This window comes from Crassostrea angulata, chromosome 2, assembly GCF_025612915.1.
Source record: "Crassostrea angulata isolate pt1a10 chromosome 2, ASM2561291v2, whole genome shotgun sequence".
NCBI classification, from domain to species: Eukaryota; Metazoa; Mollusca; class Bivalvia; order Ostreida; family Ostreidae; genus Magallana; species Magallana angulata.
The window spans coordinates 78,333,588-78,350,643 of NC_069112.1; the positions used below are offsets into that span (position 1 = coordinate 78,333,588).

A 17,056-nucleotide genomic window follows, 5' to 3' on the forward strand; every position below is an offset into this window, starting at 1 on the left:
TTAACTTAACTGTAATACACCTTTAGTTTGCACACGTGGAGGTATTTTGATATAACAATATCCTTTTTCTCTCACACACACGCCCCCCAAAACAACGTTATATATTAAGCATTAATCATGTTACTTACTTGTCAGAAATGTAATGAAAAAAAATGTAAAATTGATTCCAATCTAATTATCAAAATATTGATCCCGATCATAAATATTACGAGTTATGTTTTTTTTTTCAGGAGAAAATAAACAGACTTCTCAATCTAGAAACAATGGAATGTCTGACAACGCAATGAGCGCATTCCTTGGTAATATTTAACGATATCAAATGTTTGTTTGATTTGGTCTTCTTTCGAAGAAAACTGAAATGCACAATTGCTTAACCTTAATCAATTAATCTGTATTTTTTCCAGCTGTTTTGTCTCCACAACAGAAACTGCAACTCCAGTCCCTTCTTGGTGGTAATGCTGTTTTTTATAAGTAGCATACGACTTCATAATATTCATGTCTAAATATTTACATTTGCAAATATGCTTTCTGATGTGAACCTATATACGATCGCAACTCATGAGAGGATCCATATATCTTTTATGGTACACTTAATTGCTAAAATATACTTTTAATGAAATGCCATTATGTTTGACGAACATAAATAATCTATGCCTCCACTAGGTGGCGGAGCTAATAACTTTCAACCGCCAAGACGACCTCCAACTACCACGACTACCACCACAACAACCACCACCACACCAGCACCACCGCCCGCCCAGGGTCCACCTGACTTCAGTGCACTTGCGCAGAAAATGCTGCAAAGTCTAAGTATGTATAACAGGAAATAAAGCTTTCATGTTTAAATTTAAATTTGTATCAATATATTGAAGGACACAACTATACTGTGTGGAAAAATGATAAAAAGAACAACCATGAAACTTGCTTTTCAATAATTTTTGAAATCACATTCAGTCACATTAGTTTCGATTCTGTTTGATTAATGCAATTGTTTGAATCCGGTTTTTTTTTGGAATACTACAATTTTTTCAAGCATTTGCTTACAAACTTTTTCATTACAATGTTGGTCAGAAATTCTATAGATGATTTGATTACAAATAGTTTTAAAAAAGAAAAATAGTTAAAATATATTTAAAATTTATCTAACCGACTGTAACTTTATTCATGTTTTTGCGCATTATTTACAACTGCTCTATTGACACTCAATGTTTTGAAAAAGACGTTATAAAGTTGATAGACGAGTAATGTACTTATCAAATCATTTAGTAAAAAAAAAAAATTATTCCTAATTTGTTGATTGTTTTTTTTTTTTAGATGCAAAGAATTCTCCATCCCCAGACCAACTACAGCAGATGATGGGTAGGTCATTATGATATTTACCAATTATAAATAACTATAATCATAGCGATATTAGTTTGTATGTGACGGCTTTTTTGATAATTTAGTTGTGTTTAATGCTTTTATTGTTTAACACTACGACAAGTGTTAATTTGTTTATGGAAACAAATCACACAATAATTTTACTTCACTTTGAATTCGCGTATTAGGAAACGGGTAATCAAATCATTGAGAATAAGGTATTTGTTCTCGCTTAGCTTCCTTAGATGGCGGAATGCAGACGAGCGGTAAGTAGCCAGATGCTTAGCATCCGGGGGCTTTATCATCGGACATGCGTATTCACAATTGTATACAACGCCACTAACATTTTTTTTTATCTTTTGTGCTAATAGAGCAGATTTCATAAATCTAAATCATACACCTTATGAGTAATTACTATGGTGTCCATATTCTCATTAATTAATCAATTTAAGAACATTTCCAGGACATTATTCTGAAATTATTTTATAACTTATACTTTATATATGCGGAATATTTAATTTGCTTTTAATTCATGGTGTATTTAAAATTTGTATACCTTGATAAATTTTATAGATAGATGTATAGCTAACGGGCAAGTGTATTGCTTCTGAATTAAAATATCTACTGCTTTTCTGCGATCAGTAATATGATTCGATTAATGTTTATTTTCTTTAAACAAAACTATGTGATTTTACTAGCCAAATCTCTAAATATTGCGTATCAGTGTTGTGAATGGAATTCAATGAACTTGATAGGATCACTCCAGCTTTAAACGTTTATTGCTAGCTTTACATATATATGTCATTGCAATTTTAAACTATTCAGATAAACGTTATAATTGCAACAAAAAATACGTCCTTTTAAGGTAATACAGAAAACATGTGTATAAGACTTTAATCTTTTTGCTGAAATAAGATTTATTCACGGTTATGCATTTTCTTACGCGTTTAGTGTCAGTTTGCTAATATACCACTATCTATTTAGGAGGAATGAACCCAGACGCTGGAGTCAACCCGATGAGTCAGTTAATGGGTAAGTAACGTTAAAAGTTTGCTAGACGGGGGACCAAGAAGACGCTGCAATATTCATTGTTAACTGTTGACTGTTGATTCATCCACTGCTTAATCTGTATACTGGGTAATTTTCGCCCCTCTGCACTTGCGAACGACTTTATCATTAAAGTATGGAATATACCCATGTCGATATTAAATGCATATTTTTGGAATAAGATAGCATTTTTTTTAACTAGTTTAATAACAACAGTGATACACATCGTTAATATTATTGCAAGGGAAAACAATAAAACTAGAAATCCGGGATACGATATACATATTTTTTGACATTTTCTTTTCATAAGATCATTTTGAAATATACGATGTTTTTTTTTATTTGTAATTGAATTGTTGACTCTATGCACATATAGAGGTAAATAAAATCTAATTAATTTTTTCAGCTTCAATGCTGGGTGGAGGCGGGTCAGGTAAGAACTTTATTTGACAATATGTATTTGTTATGTATTATGTTATTTAAAAATAATGGTTTTTTAATACTTTGTATATTTTGTAGCTTGATTTCTAGAAATGTAAATGCATCAAAAATATTCTCAAGATTAATTTCGAAATCATTTGATATTGTTTCTATATAAATGCAATGATTTTGTCGCAGAGTCATCTGGCGGAAACAGTGGGAGACCAAGTCGTTTTAACGATCCGTTAAGTAAGTTGTTAAGTCGTACGTGTATTTATTCTGTGTTGGAGCTAAAATCAAACGTAATATTACACGTTACATAATTTCATCAAATGAAACAAAATAAATCATGCCACAATAGAGCTTACAACTGATCTATCTATCTATCTATCTATCTATCTATCTATCTATCTATCTATCTATCTATCTATCTATCTATCTATCTATCTATCTATCTATCTATCTAATTATTAGTTAGATATTAAAACAGATCATCCAATCTAAATTGATTTATTTAACACAATTCTTCGTTAAAATTTGTCAGAAAAAATGCTATAAGAATAAATTATTACAACTAGTAAAATTTGTTGAAAATTAAAGTGCGTACTTTTGCATGCTTTATTATCGGAGAATCTTGGACATAAACGTTTTTTTCTTCTTTTTTTAAAGGTATGAGCATGGCTGGAATGAGTGAGTTATATTTCAATCTACCCAATAGTGTCTAGTATTGTGGAAAGAAAGTTAAACTAAAAAAATAATATACTGCAAAACGTCGACTTATTATCTTAGTAAAAATATAAGAACAACCTAATGAAATGCTACGTGGTTTTTTTTTAGACCCAATGATGCGAAGAATGATGATGAGGAATATGCGTATGGGCAGTGAGTATAGTTCATATTTTATCAATATTTGATATTAGTTGCATGTACGGCAAATTCATCAACCTGCTCTGATTAAATTTAGAAAAGTAAGTTTTTATCATTTGTTATTTAACAACATTTACAGTTCTAAAATATGTAACTTGTGACTCTTTTTTAATGAGGATTCTTAAACATCAGTCATGATAAAAAGGCTGGGACTTCAACAAATTAACCGAAGACAGATTTTCAGATATAATTAGGAAAATATCACAGAATGAAGACAAAAAAAATTATACATATTTAAATTTTAAGATTTTAAGTATTTTGTATGTTCATATAGAGCTCTTCTTCCAAAGGAGATCAAAACAGTTTAAATATGGCCAAGACCATTGAGCCCTCTTAACATTAATTGATTGTTGTTTTCAAGCATTTACTGTGGAATCATTAAAATTTCATGGGGGCCAATTTTCGTGGATGGCTTAAATTTTACAGGTTCGTGGGGACGTAATTTCGTATATTCTCATATAACTACAGAAGGAAATATGACTTTTTACCCTTATTAACAATTCATGGAGGATGTTATTTCGTGGATGAGAGGTAACCACAAATTCCACGAAAATTGAGCCACCACGAAATCTAATGATTCCACAGTATACAATGATAAACTAAAGATTACATAATAAGTGTTTTCTAAGATCAATTAAAAATCATTTAATGGAAAATGACGTAGCAATAATTGAGCAATATCCGTCATTGAATTATTGTTTGGATAAAACTACCCGAAACCTATCTATTTGCCTTGTACGCAGTACTGCTGTGATAGTAGCCGGTCTGTTATGTTTGCTGCATTGATCACTGATCATTGATTAATTATTATAGATACTGCAACGGACCCCGGTGAGGTACCGGAACAACCAACACCAGGAGAGACCGGAGGTTTGTGTAGTTCTTTCTACAACAATGAAATAAAAACATAGTGATATAAAGGTGGTATGGGACACTCACATGTTGTGACGTACTTTTTATCAAAATACACAAAATATTAAGTGTAATTTTATCAATTATAGTTTCTCTTTTAGTTGTAACTTAACAGCGTAGCGCAGTGTGCTTGGCAGGTTAAGTCATGAGTTAAGCCCGCTGGAGATTTGAAAATCTTTAAATTTAAGATTTTTAAACGTACTTTAATTTAGATTTTGTAAAATTTCAAAATAATCACCGGTGAAAGTATTTTAATTATTGTGTACTTTAATCCACAGTAAAGCAATAATAGCTGCAATTTTCGTGCTAAATTTTTTACGAGAAAAAATATCATGGTTTTTAAAGTTTTGTTATCCATATTTGATTTTTGAAAAAGCCGCGAAGAAGCCTTAAATGAAGCAAAATTGAATTTTTGTCATCCTGTACAAAAATTGATCTGCTATATATTTCTTAGAAGAGAAATCTTTCTTCTGAAGAAAGTTAATTCTGAGTAATCCTTTCAAATCTAATTAATCGTAAGAGTTAAATGTACTTGCAGACTTATTAAACTAGCAGGTTTTTGCAGCAAAATAAAATTCTAAAAAAATACAGCTCATATTGTTTTAATATCAACAAATGTCCCATACCTAAAACAACTTGATTATTGTTTATTTGTCAGCAATGTAAATGACTGATATTTTTATGTTTTTAGTCTCATTTTATAGACACATCCTTGGTTAAATGAAAACAAAGTGTTTTTTTTATTATTGGAAGTTTTGATTAGTTGTACATCAAAAAAAATATTATGATGTGAATAATATTAAATGAATGCATTTTAATTGGATATATTTTTTCTTGTTTACGCTAAAAACTTTTACATTGAAATTGTAAAATTAACTGTCATAATAAAGTAACGTAAATGAGAAATGTTTTGTATAAATGATTTTCTATTCATTTTAGGAATGAACCCCTTGATGCTGATGGGTATGGGCGTTAATGTTTTTCTTTATGATAGATTGTTAAGTTAAACTCTTTGAAAAATCATATTAAAACCATGTAATCAATGCAAAATACTAGTATGTAAATGAATGATTTATTCTCTCAATTGATCGTCGTTAACTGTTATTTAAAAAGCATTTCATTCTTTAAGCCATGGGAGGTGGAGCGGGCGGCGGAAGTGGCGGACTGGCCAGCCTACTGTCCGGCGGTCTGGGCGGAAGTGGAGGTGGAGGTAAGTCAAAATAACGTTGAATATTTAAGTCGATTTATAAGAGGTCACAAAAATTAATGATAATTAATATACATCTAAATGATGTCACTTCGTGCGTCTGTGATAACAGTAAAGTAAGAAAGGGACATTTTGTTTTATTAATGTATAAATATAACCCATGGTAGTGCTTGGTATCAATTTTAGTAAAACACATTTTACCCTAACTCATATGTAGCAGTAAGCTAGAGCTTTCCATGGAAATGTGAAATTTTGCAGGCACATATGCTTATTGGTATTACAAAAACATGATTTGTTTCACCATGCCTTACAGGATTGGCGTCTCTCCTTGGCGGCGGCGGCGGCGACATGATGGGAGGTCTTGGTGCAGCACTAGGTGGAGGGGGCGGATCCGGAAGTAGCGGATTAGACATGGCTGCCATGGCCCAGGCTATGAGTATGTTTGGCGGCGGCGGCGCTGGACCGGATGCAGCTTCGTCATCAATGAACGAACCTTCCTCTTCATCATCGTCTTCATCTTCCTCTGGAAACTCTAACAAATCAGGTACATGATCATCCCGCTTACCCTCTAGCTAATTTGAATGAATAGTTATTCGTTTCTTATAGCTAGTGCATGCTATATATTATATCTTTTTAAGTATCATATACCAAACTTGACTCAACAGCCTCCAAATCTCAGTCCAGTGGTTCTTCCAACGCCGGGAACTCGGAACCAAGCCCCGCACCGGATACAGGTATAAGTCATTGTCCACATTTTCTAACCTGAATAAATATTCTCTTGTTCGTGTTTATGTTTATTTTTATCGCTTAAAAAACCACCCACGCAAATAGATATAGAACATTTTCCTGTATAAAACAATGAACTGTTTCTTTGAGTTTTTCTATTAGTCTGTTACTGTATCAAATTAATTGGTAAAGCTGATTCTTGGTTTTTTTTCTCCAGGTCTTGACGCCATGATGGGTGGTATGGGAGGACTAAGTAAGTGTGGCTGCTGGTGTTAATGTTGCTTAAAAAACCCAAGATCATTTCATTTTATAATTAAAAGAAATAATAAAATAACCAACAATCCTAGAGGCATCACACTACATTACATATTTATCTTGAGAGAAAAATTCTCGTTAATATTATTTAGGAAAGGTAAAAACATTAAACATTTAACATGTGATGTATTTTTTCTTTTTCATTATAATGAATCTAAGAAGAAAAAAAATAAAATCATGTGACATAATCTTTCGCTATTAATTTTATGATAAACTGATTTACAAACACTTTATACACGTTAAAAATACACATTTTTATGTACAGTTTATTACAAAAGCAATAAAACCTCTTTTATTATGTTTGTTTTCTCTCCATTGTAGATCCCTTGGCTTTGATGGGAGGGGGTGGAAATATGGGAGGTAAGTGTATTGTAACGATCAGATTCATGCGGTCTGACTCAAGTTGAGACTTACTTAAACTCGAGATTCAAATTTAGCCCAAAAGCGTTTCAAGTGGGTATCTGATTGTAAAACGAAATCGCAAAACATTCTTTTCCGAAGTATATTTTGAAAAGTGACAAATTAGATGTGCAGTTCTTATCTTTGTGTTCTATATTTTTCGAATTTCTTAATTTCAGCTTTGGCCAGCCTGATGGGTAACACTTTTTTCATTTTTATTACTTGTTTTTGACTAGAGTGTATTTTGCTTGGTATTCTTTTATATCATAATTGCATATCATCCCATATTATTAGTTATGAAGTAGTTATGACAGAAAAAAATGCATAATCGGAAAGGTAAAAGCATTTACCAACAAAAGTTTAAGCATTTTTATGTGAATTTGTAAATAAAATTTAAAATAGTTCATTTTTGCCCGTCATACTATAATGGTAAGTTATATGTATGATCATATTTTGAACAAGCTATTGCAAAATACAAACATAATATCCTGTAGAATCATTAAACTTCGCGGAGGTCAGTTTTCGTGGATTATGGGATTTTTGCCTATATGTAAGGATGCAATTTTGTGGAAGCGTCGGTTTTTAGTTTTATTAGGAAAAATAAATCTTTCGTGATTATATTTTCGTCGAGGATGTGAATTTGTGGATGAGGGCTACCCACAAATACCAGAAAAATCGAGCCACATCAAACTCAATAATTCCACTGTGTAGGACATAACATATCAGCATTTGGAGTCTATACCCATTTCTATTTTTGTAGGTATGGGCGGCGGAATGGGAGGTGGGATGGGAGGTCTAGGTGCTCTCGCAGGTAATTTTTATTTTATTTAAATCTACATGCTTTAAAAAATGCACTGTAAATAAAATAAAAATCATTAAATTGAAAGTTTGTAATTACTATTGCAAAACTTAACAACATTATTATTTTTTTTTTTACATTTTTGTTTTTAAAGTTTACTGAAAAATCCTGTTATTTAGAAGAATTTTAAACAAGTACATTGATTGCTTTTCATTTAATATATATAGATATATTATTAGATTTTTCTGTTGCTATTGTATGTGTTTGATTTTGTATAGATAATTTTAATTGTCGTGTTGATAATTTATATCATTAAGATGTTAATGTTAATTACATTTTAGTTACATTAATATCGCGCTTGATATAATTTCATATAAGAAACCTTATTACTTACAAGGTATTTTTCAAGTCCTTTGAAAATGGATATTTTTCTATTAAGTTTTTTGTTATATAATTGTTTTTTTCAGTAACAATATGACATTAACTTTTCGTATTTATTTTATTCGTTTCTTATTTATAGCTCTCGGTGGAGATCTTCCAGGTATGTACCTGTTTTTTTTTTCTTTATTTTTGTTTATTGAACATGGCATTACACACAGATTTTATGGAAAAAAATTTCGCTTTGAAAAAAAAATGCGTGGCAATTAACCACATATGCGTTTGACCGAATTAAAAATTATAATGCTATTACGGTACGCTTGGCATTTAATTTTGTCTGTGTTTAAACAGATATGCCATCAAGAGGAGGTAAGAAATGTAGCCAATGTATTAATATTAATTGTACATGAACTAACGGAATATATCCAGAAATAGACTATTGTTGACAGTCTACTATCTATGTAAAGAAAAGCTAAATCAGCATCAGTGTTGTAGAAGTGCACAGCTTAATTTTGTCCATTGTGTTTGTTTTCATAAGTCTTTGACATTTTATCTCCTTATTCACTTTCTTTCGACATATAGTTTTCTGTCCCTCTATTATTCTTTTTTTTTATAGATCTACATCAGTCTATGCCCAATGTATTTCTTTGTTTCTCTTAAAGCTTTCTATTCCTTAGCCTCTGTCTTTGTTTCTTTTAATCTTTTCCTTCCTTGTCTCGAGTTCCTTTGTGTGCTTGAGCAAATACAACTGCTATAGTGCATCATGTTTGTGGTAAATCTTTTAAAATGTAGCAATCAAATTCAAGAAAAATTGTTTTCAATGTTAGTGAACTTGTTTTTAAAAAAGTAGTATTTACCTTAAAGGAATGATGGGCGGAAGAGGTAAGATAAAGTGACGTAACGGCTGCACATGCGTCTTGGTGGACGCGCAGTTTGCATGAAACTAGATAGATCGTACATATAATCATTCCTGTATACCAATGGATATAATATTTTATCTTTTGCATACATTTGATACAATATATATCAATTGATGTTAAAAATCAATACTTCAAATAACTTCCTCCAAAATTTGCATTTTAAAAACGAATTCTGAAATATCAAGCTAATTAAAACTAATATTTTACCATAGAAAAAAATGTAAAAAAGAAAGAGCAACCACAAAAAATACTTAAAAAAAAGAAAAAAAAGAACAATTACAAAAACAACCCAAGTTACTCATTTCCTTTATTAATTATTGATGGTTATTTATTTTACTAATATTAACATCCTGTAAACTGTTAAAATCTGAATTCAGTTGTATTTGTGATATTGTTAGATATGAATAATATTTAATGAACAAAAATGGGAAATAAATATGAAATAAATATGAATGTCATGTGCTGTATGCTAAACAAAATATTAATTGGCCTTAATGTGTTGCATATACAAAGTGTAAATTATTAAAAAAATTTAAACCTTTAAAGTAAAGAAAAATGTCCAATTGTTGTTTGACGTAATCCTCATTATTCATATCGATACTCAGTATGAGCAAGCAAAAAAAAGAAAACTGTCGAGCGCGAACTTAATGATCTACTATTAACTTATGTGTATGTAAAAAAAGTTGATTTACTTAAAAAAAAGGTTGTTTTTTGAGAAATTACGTTAAGGCTTGTTTTGTAACGAAACAACGAAAGGTGTTTCAAATTTATTATTAGTTTTACCATATTAAGAATTATACTTGCAGTTTATACATATAAATAAACATATAAATATATTTATTTACATAAAACCTACTATTTAAAAATAATACACTATGATTTAAAATTACATGTGTGCACTTTTTTCCAGGTGGAATGGGATCTATGGGAATGAACCCAATGGCAGCCATGCTTGGCGGACTCGGTGGAATGGTCAAAAGATCAACACTAAAAACCAACACCGCCGACGGTGGGCGTTCCAGAAGACGGAATACGGATTTCACCGTCGGTGGAAGGAGGGACCCGGTTCCTGTTGACCTTTTCTCCGACACTTTCACGCCGGTTAAGAGTCACATCACCGGTAACTCTGTCGCTATTGGTACCAGTGGATCGGTCAAAGACGCCGTCTCTCAGAAAGGTATTTTGACTAAGTTTGATTGTTCTGTCTTCCAATGAAAACAAATCAGTAGAAATTGCCAACATTCGGTGATGTTAATACATTCGAGGTGTTTTTCCGAGCTTGCCAGAAAGGCCAGAGAAGTTGCGATTGCTGTTTCTCGCAGAAAAGGCGTTTGACATTAACTACAATTATGTGTTCCATAAACAAAGAACTGTTAACCAATCCCGTCTCGATCCTCAGCTATGCTTCTTAACCCACTAGTATCTTTAAAATGTGGTCATATTATTGCGTTCTGTCCTCTGGGTAGGTAATGTAGTTAACAATAATGATAGTTTTTCTATGAGTTATAATCATCAGATGTATTTTTAATGAATTAACCCTAAATTTTTAAACATAGACTATGTTAAATTGACACTTTGTTAAAAAAGGGGCACAGTGTATTTTCTATAATACTGTGAAATCATTAAAAATCATTGTGGTTCATTTGTTGTGGTTCATTCGTCGGAAACACTAACCTAAGAATCGGGACCTAAGACAAACCCTATTTATAAAAAGACTCAATTTTTTTTACTTAACCTGAAAACCGACGCATGCATAAAATAACGTCCACACGAATAAGCAAAAACCCCACAATCAGCAAATATTGGCTCCACTGAAATAAAATGAATCCACAGTATTTTGTCGCATTTACTTTGTACAACAAAGGATATTAATCATAATGATTCGTTTGGTAATGAATAACGATTGAAAAATGATACTTCTGAAATGATTATAATATTCAATGGGCAGAAAAAAAGAAAACGTAAATTTTCTTATCTGATTGGTTTCGATTTATTGTCTTATTACGTTTGCAATGATTAGGTCTTACGTTAGTTAAATCATGTCATTGAATTCAACTATGATGAACCCTATTTACACTGTAAGGTTGCTCTAAAATGAATTGTGCTATATATTGTTTGAATCAAATATATGATATTTTTCAGCAATTCCACCACCGGATCCGTTTAAATCTGCAAGATCCAAAACAGAAAACATTCGTCAATTCAATTATCAAGAGCCTAGAAATTTAAACACAATGAAGAATGCTCCTTTGGATATAACCTTCCAGACGAAAAATACCCAATCGGCCACAAACACATTAGAGAAGACTCTTCCTTCTGCATCATTGAATAAACAGGTCGGAAGCGCCTCACCTTGGAACACACCAGCGGCAGTTCAAAATAACCTTAACGCCTGGCCTGGTTCGAACCTGGTACCAACAACCACAGTTTCCCCACCAACTGTCACCAGCGTGCCACAAATTGCCACAACAGGTACAGTTAAACTTTTTTAATTCTTATCAGGTATTAATTTGTCATGTTGTAAAAACAATTAACACCTTCTTTACAGATTCCAGCTGATTTAGAGTCATCTCCACATTTTTCAATCTGTCTTTGAGAGTCATCTCCACCTTTTTTTATTTCTCTTTGAGAATCATATTCATCATTTCCATTTCTCTTTGAAAGTCATATCTATTTTTTTTTATTTCTCCTTGAGAGTATCTCTACTTTTTTTTTTAAATTTTCGTTAAGATTCCTTTTTTGGGCTGACGCCCCATGACGCAGCCGGGCAGATGTCACACATGGGCTTCCTACAGAACCCTATGCCCACACAGACACAGGCGGGTTTCGGTTCAACTGGAATGAACAACATGTTTGACATGGGCATGGGAAGCTTTGGGCTAGGAGGCCTGGGGCTCGGTAAGAATTGCTTTTATCCAATCATAGACCCCCAACTTTATTATTGTCTGTAACTTTGTGTTGTTTTGGTGTACTGTGCAGCATATTATCATTATGTTCTTTCATTCTGATGTTTAAATGAGCATTGTCATGTTTTCATTAGGTTTTCATATTCATAGTACTCTCAGCTTGTAATTTTGTGCTGTGTTTGTAACCATTGTCAATTTTGTAGTTGTGTTGTTGGTTTGTGGTTTTGATGTTGTTGATGTCCTTTAGTTGGTCACCATTCTTTACGTGTAAGATCTTGTGAAATGTGAAAAGGGACAAGTAAGTTCATTAAACCGCAAATAAGTTTTCAAGATGAGTTTTACATATATTATCTATTTGCTTCTCATATGTTTTTAATCTTTGTGATGATAAATCTTGGCGCAATCGGGCGTAAAGACGTGATAGTATATGCATACATTATGACGTCATGTTATATTTACACATAAGGTGCGGATTCTGTAGATCCCATGTCAACAGTCCAAAATGGCGCCAATATGTTTCCAACCTCGGGAATTTCAGGTCAAACAACAATGATGCACGGAGTCGGGAGCGTTGGTGGTTCTGGTAATATGGGAGGGTTTGGTCCCGCAGCCATAGGATCTACAGCTGGTGCAGCAGGAGGACCCAGCCAATTTAACCAAATGTTATCAAATGGAGCTAACACAGACATGTTGTTTGCCAGCATTGGTGAGATCTTAATTCATCGAGTTTGCATTCCATTACTAAGTCGATTCCTTTGTCTGGAATTACTAATATTTTTCGTTTTTTTAAAATTATTCCTTTATGTTTTTTTTCAGGACTTATTCCAGATCAAATAGGTAACATTGACAAAAAGGCGGTTTTATGTGTTTTGTAATTGATAATGGGAAGTGCTTTTGAATAACTTGGAATAAATTGAAAAAAAATATTTTCTACAAGTATAACACGTGAAAAAATTAATCAAATGATTCTATTGTTTTAGCTGATATTATGGGCGGAACTTCGACGAGTGCTGGTAGGTAGCAATATATTTAATATACTGTGTAAAGTTTAAATTTATGTTTCGAAGTTAACACCATTTATAAAAACACTACATTTAATTTTCCTTTATTTTTCATTTTTTAGCCAGGATGCCTATGGACATCAAAAGTAAGACCAGATCTTCCATTAAATTTAGAGTTTTACTTTTTACATTATTATTCATCGGAACTAGATATAATAATACATTAACAAATGAAATCAATTGTTAGCACTTATTACGATCCCATAAATATATTATTTACTTCGTTTCATTATCATCTAAAAAAATTGAATAAATAAAATATACATTAAATACTCAAAAAAAAAAAAAAAAAAATAACAGATTAATCATCATAAAGTATTTACAAATTGATTGCTCAATCAATTTTTACGACTTTTACATATTTTTAATCAACATGTTAGTACATAGATAATGATTATAACTTTGATATAGAAATAATATTTCTGACGTTTATATTATTTTTAAACCGAAAACTTATTTTTTTAATTTCTTTTTTCTTCTTTTTAGTGAAGGCAATAGCCATGAGGCAAAGTAAGCATTTTTTCATTTATTGAAACTTATTGGATAACTATTACCAAAATATAAACATTTGTTTAAGAAAATAAAACATAATAAGTATTTGTTTAAAAATAATCTAGGTAAAAGCAAAGAATAAACTTGCATTAAGACTTAATTTGTACTAAAATGATATATTTTTTATATTTTGAAAAATATTGTCCTATCTTTTTTTACAGCTGGAATGACACCAGACCAGATTGGTTTGTAGATTAGTATCCTATCTAGACAGTTTGTTGATTGGTGACATTACCGTTCAAATATTTAAATTTAATAATAATTTTGTTAAAGATTTCATCTTAATTCTGAGGTGGGATTCGATACATTTTGATACCTTTATTTCTGTTCAATTGACTGACTTATGAATTGATGATTTTATTTTTGTTTTATTAGCTGATAATCTCGGAGACGTGATGCAGGCAAGAAGTAAGTTGTACTGATTAACTTTTATAATGTTGTTTATTGTGTCATAATTTACATTGACCAAAAATGACATACAATTTATGAATTTTGTTGAGGACTAGGTGTCAAAAAAACTACCAACAGGGTCTGTTGGAACGAAAAAAGGATCAACGTGTAGTATATTAATTTTTACATGATTGTTGATGAATGAATATCTTTTTTTTTAATTTTAGGAGCACAAATGAAGATGGCGTCTCGAAGTAAGTACAAATTCACTATGAGTCACGTATTTTAAGTATATGGAAATTGCATAACATTACCAAGTATATATAGTGAGTTGTTGTTCGTCTATCTTTATGCACGTTTTTTAATGGTTTGGTCGGTCAATTCATTTATCTATTTATCTATCTATCTATCTATCTATCTATCTATCTATCTATCTATCTATCTATCTATTATTGATAACGAGATTGTATTGTTTTGCAGTGTCAATGATGGGATCTATGGGAACAATGGGGATAGGAGCACGAGCGTTGCCAGGTAACCAACAACGAACATGTGCATTCAGTTCATATCGAGGGAAATACCCCCCCCCCCCTTTTGCCTTTGTTGACATCTTGCTAATTTTCAGTCAAATAGATTCAAAACTTTTAAATTTTGATAACTGTTGATTAGAAACATAGGTATAAAACACAAGCATTTTAACAGTTATGGGCAAATGTAAAATGGGTGAAACCGTCTACAGATGTTAAAAGGCAAATGGAAACGGGAAAAAACCCCGCTTGTACAATATCTTAGTTACAACAAGGGGAAATAAGCAAATGTCGTCAACCAAATTTTCATCAATACATTCATTTAAAAAGATTTTTCGAAGATTTCTACTCTCTGAATAAGATACACGTAGCCTATTTAGACAATGTTTTTTTTCTAAATGGGATATCGTATACAAAAACGCATTTCTACATTCTCCTACTGTCAAATTAAAGAAAAACAACAACAACAAAAACCCCATTTTTTAAAGAGTGAGTTTGTTTTTTAAGTATTTTTTTTCGATTACAAAATTTTAACAAATGAAATGAGGTGTTACAACTAGAATTAAATCATCGTCATATATACTTTTAGATTTCCACACTGCCACAGTACAAAATTTAAACATTTACAACAATGACGCATTGCCCCCTCCTGATTCTTGCCTAGAAATATTTTTTTACGAGTTTGTATAAAAAATAACATGAACATGTGTATTCGCCTCTGTAATATCCAAAATACGTGCATTTCTATGTATTTCACCGGGTTATGTGCATTTGCAATTTTAATTGATAACTTATATTTAAATACTCTTTTATTGCTCGTTTTGTTTTAAGAGTTTGACTACGGGAGTGATATCAAAACCTTATTTGTCTAATAAGCAATATTAGACGCTATTGAATCCTATAACTTTAAATTGTAGTCAGATTTCTTTCTCCTCTTTTACAATGAATGCATACACTTGCAGGTAATGCATTTACATTAATACACTTACATTATTCATATATATATATATATATATATATATATATATATATATATATATATATATATATATATATATATATATATATATATATATTTCCTCTCTTTCTTTCAGGAATGAAGTAGTTCAGAAGATGATGATCCTCTGTTCCAGTCGTTATTTTTGCTAATTTTAATTCAATTTGTTCGCTTTATCATATACACATGTATTCACATTTCATCAAGCGTATAGTCGCGTGTTGCTCCAAGGGGGAGATAATCCGTGCTGACAATGATTTACACATATTAAATTATCTTAAGTGAAAAAAACCCCACAACAACACTGTTATGTTGCCCCTTAACAACCACAGAACGTCACTACCGAGAGTCGATATCCTGTAATAATGAAACCGTATCGGTTTTGATTTGAATTTCATCTTTATAATAATAGAAAAAAAAGATTTGTAGTTATCTCCCTTGCCAACACGAGTTCTGTAGTACGTACAACAGGCTCATTCTCTTAACTGTAACAGTTCAGACGCTTCCGTCTTGTGTTGAGTGTTGTTCTATTTATAATAAAACTGTGTACAAACATGTCTGTGTTTTACTTAATCCATTACATATTTAAGATGAGCATAAATTGACATATGCATAAGATCAATGTCTCTAAATACATATCTTCACAGATAAATGCATACATCAACAGCTCAATTATATTTTAATCGTTCAAAAAAGCCATTTCCCAAATTTTTTTTGATACCACAGGCAATGATCAATATGTCTGGTTGATTTGCGAAAATTGGCAAATTATGTTGCATTTTCAATTCGCGTTAGCCATATTTTGCGGTTATAACGTTTCTTATAGAAAACAAAATATAATGTCTGCGTATTCAATATTTTGAAAAATATTTAATCAGGGTTCAGAAAATCGCACATTTTGAACCCAGTTTCAATAGTTTGAGGCATCAAAGCATAATATGACTGTTTAAGGTAAAGGTCCATACCCCACTTGATAAATAAAATGCGTACAGATTTTTTTCATATTTTTCAAACATGTATATGAGCATATGTTCTTGTCAAATTTTACTCAGTTGGCTGGTCCATCGGTATCATTAAAGCTATGGCCGTGGCTAAAAATAGAACCGATTGCGGAAAACGGCGCTTTTTTCATACATAATGAATCTAAGCCTAAGCCTGAAATTTTACTTTCACAAAATAATTTTTTGCCTTGTATCCTATGTAAAATGAAGGAA

At 31.5% G+C, this 17,056-nt stretch overlaps 1 protein-coding gene across 7 annotated transcripts in view; it reads left to right on the top strand.

Annotated features, from left to right (window-relative positions):
- The window catches only part of LOC128172215 (PE-PGRS family protein PE_PGRS16-like), a 41,374-nt gene extending 24,977 nt beyond the window's left edge, over positions 1-16,397 (top strand). For 4 of the 7 annotated variants that reach the window (XM_052837998.1, XM_052837999.1, XM_052838001.1 and 1 more), the window contains 35 exons: positions 231-299; positions 405-452; positions 664-810; positions 1,315-1,359; positions 1,596-1,625; positions 2,344-2,391; positions 2,813-2,839; positions 3,025-3,075; positions 3,496-3,516; positions 3,664-3,708; positions 4,567-4,623; positions 5,605-5,628; positions 5,795-5,875; positions 6,186-6,416; positions 6,511-6,606; positions 6,816-6,851; positions 7,235-7,273; positions 7,492-7,509; positions 8,073-8,123; positions 8,632-8,652; positions 8,841-8,858; positions 9,354-9,371; positions 10,320-10,586; positions 11,552-11,881; positions 12,140-12,307; positions 12,782-13,021; positions 13,132-13,152; positions 13,296-13,328; positions 13,439-13,462; positions 13,863-13,886; positions 14,090-14,113; positions 14,304-14,336; positions 14,546-14,572; positions 14,799-14,852; positions 15,940-16,397. In XM_052837998.1, the coding sequence (XP_052693958.1) occupies positions 231-299; positions 405-452; positions 664-810; positions 1,315-1,359; positions 1,596-1,625; positions 2,344-2,391; positions 2,813-2,839; positions 3,025-3,075; positions 3,496-3,516; positions 3,664-3,708; positions 4,567-4,623; positions 5,605-5,628; positions 5,795-5,875; positions 6,186-6,416; positions 6,511-6,606; positions 6,816-6,851; positions 7,235-7,273; positions 7,492-7,509; positions 8,073-8,123; positions 8,632-8,652; positions 8,841-8,858; positions 9,354-9,371; positions 10,320-10,586; positions 11,552-11,881; positions 12,140-12,307; positions 12,782-13,021; positions 13,132-13,152; positions 13,296-13,328; positions 13,439-13,462; positions 13,863-13,886; positions 14,090-14,113; positions 14,304-14,336; positions 14,546-14,572; positions 14,799-14,852; positions 15,940-15,950 (2,477 nt within the window). In that variant the 3' untranslated portion in view covers positions 15,951-16,397. The remainder of the gene's footprint in view (positions 1-230; positions 300-404; positions 453-663; positions 811-1,314; positions 1,360-1,595; positions 1,626-2,343; positions 2,392-2,812; positions 2,840-3,024; positions 3,076-3,495; positions 3,517-3,663; positions 3,709-4,566; positions 4,624-5,604; positions 5,629-5,794; positions 5,876-6,185; positions 6,417-6,510; positions 6,607-6,815; positions 6,852-7,234; positions 7,274-7,491; positions 7,510-8,072; positions 8,124-8,631; positions 8,653-8,840; positions 8,859-9,353; positions 9,372-10,319; positions 10,587-11,551; positions 11,882-12,139; positions 12,308-12,781; positions 13,022-13,131; positions 13,153-13,295; positions 13,329-13,438; positions 13,463-13,862; positions 13,887-14,089; positions 14,114-14,303; positions 14,337-14,545; positions 14,573-14,798; positions 14,853-15,939) is intronic. The other 3 variants (XM_052837996.1, XM_052837995.1, XM_052837997.1) reach the window with 3 other exon arrangements.
- The last annotated feature ends 659 nt before the right edge of the window (positions 16,398-17,056 follow it).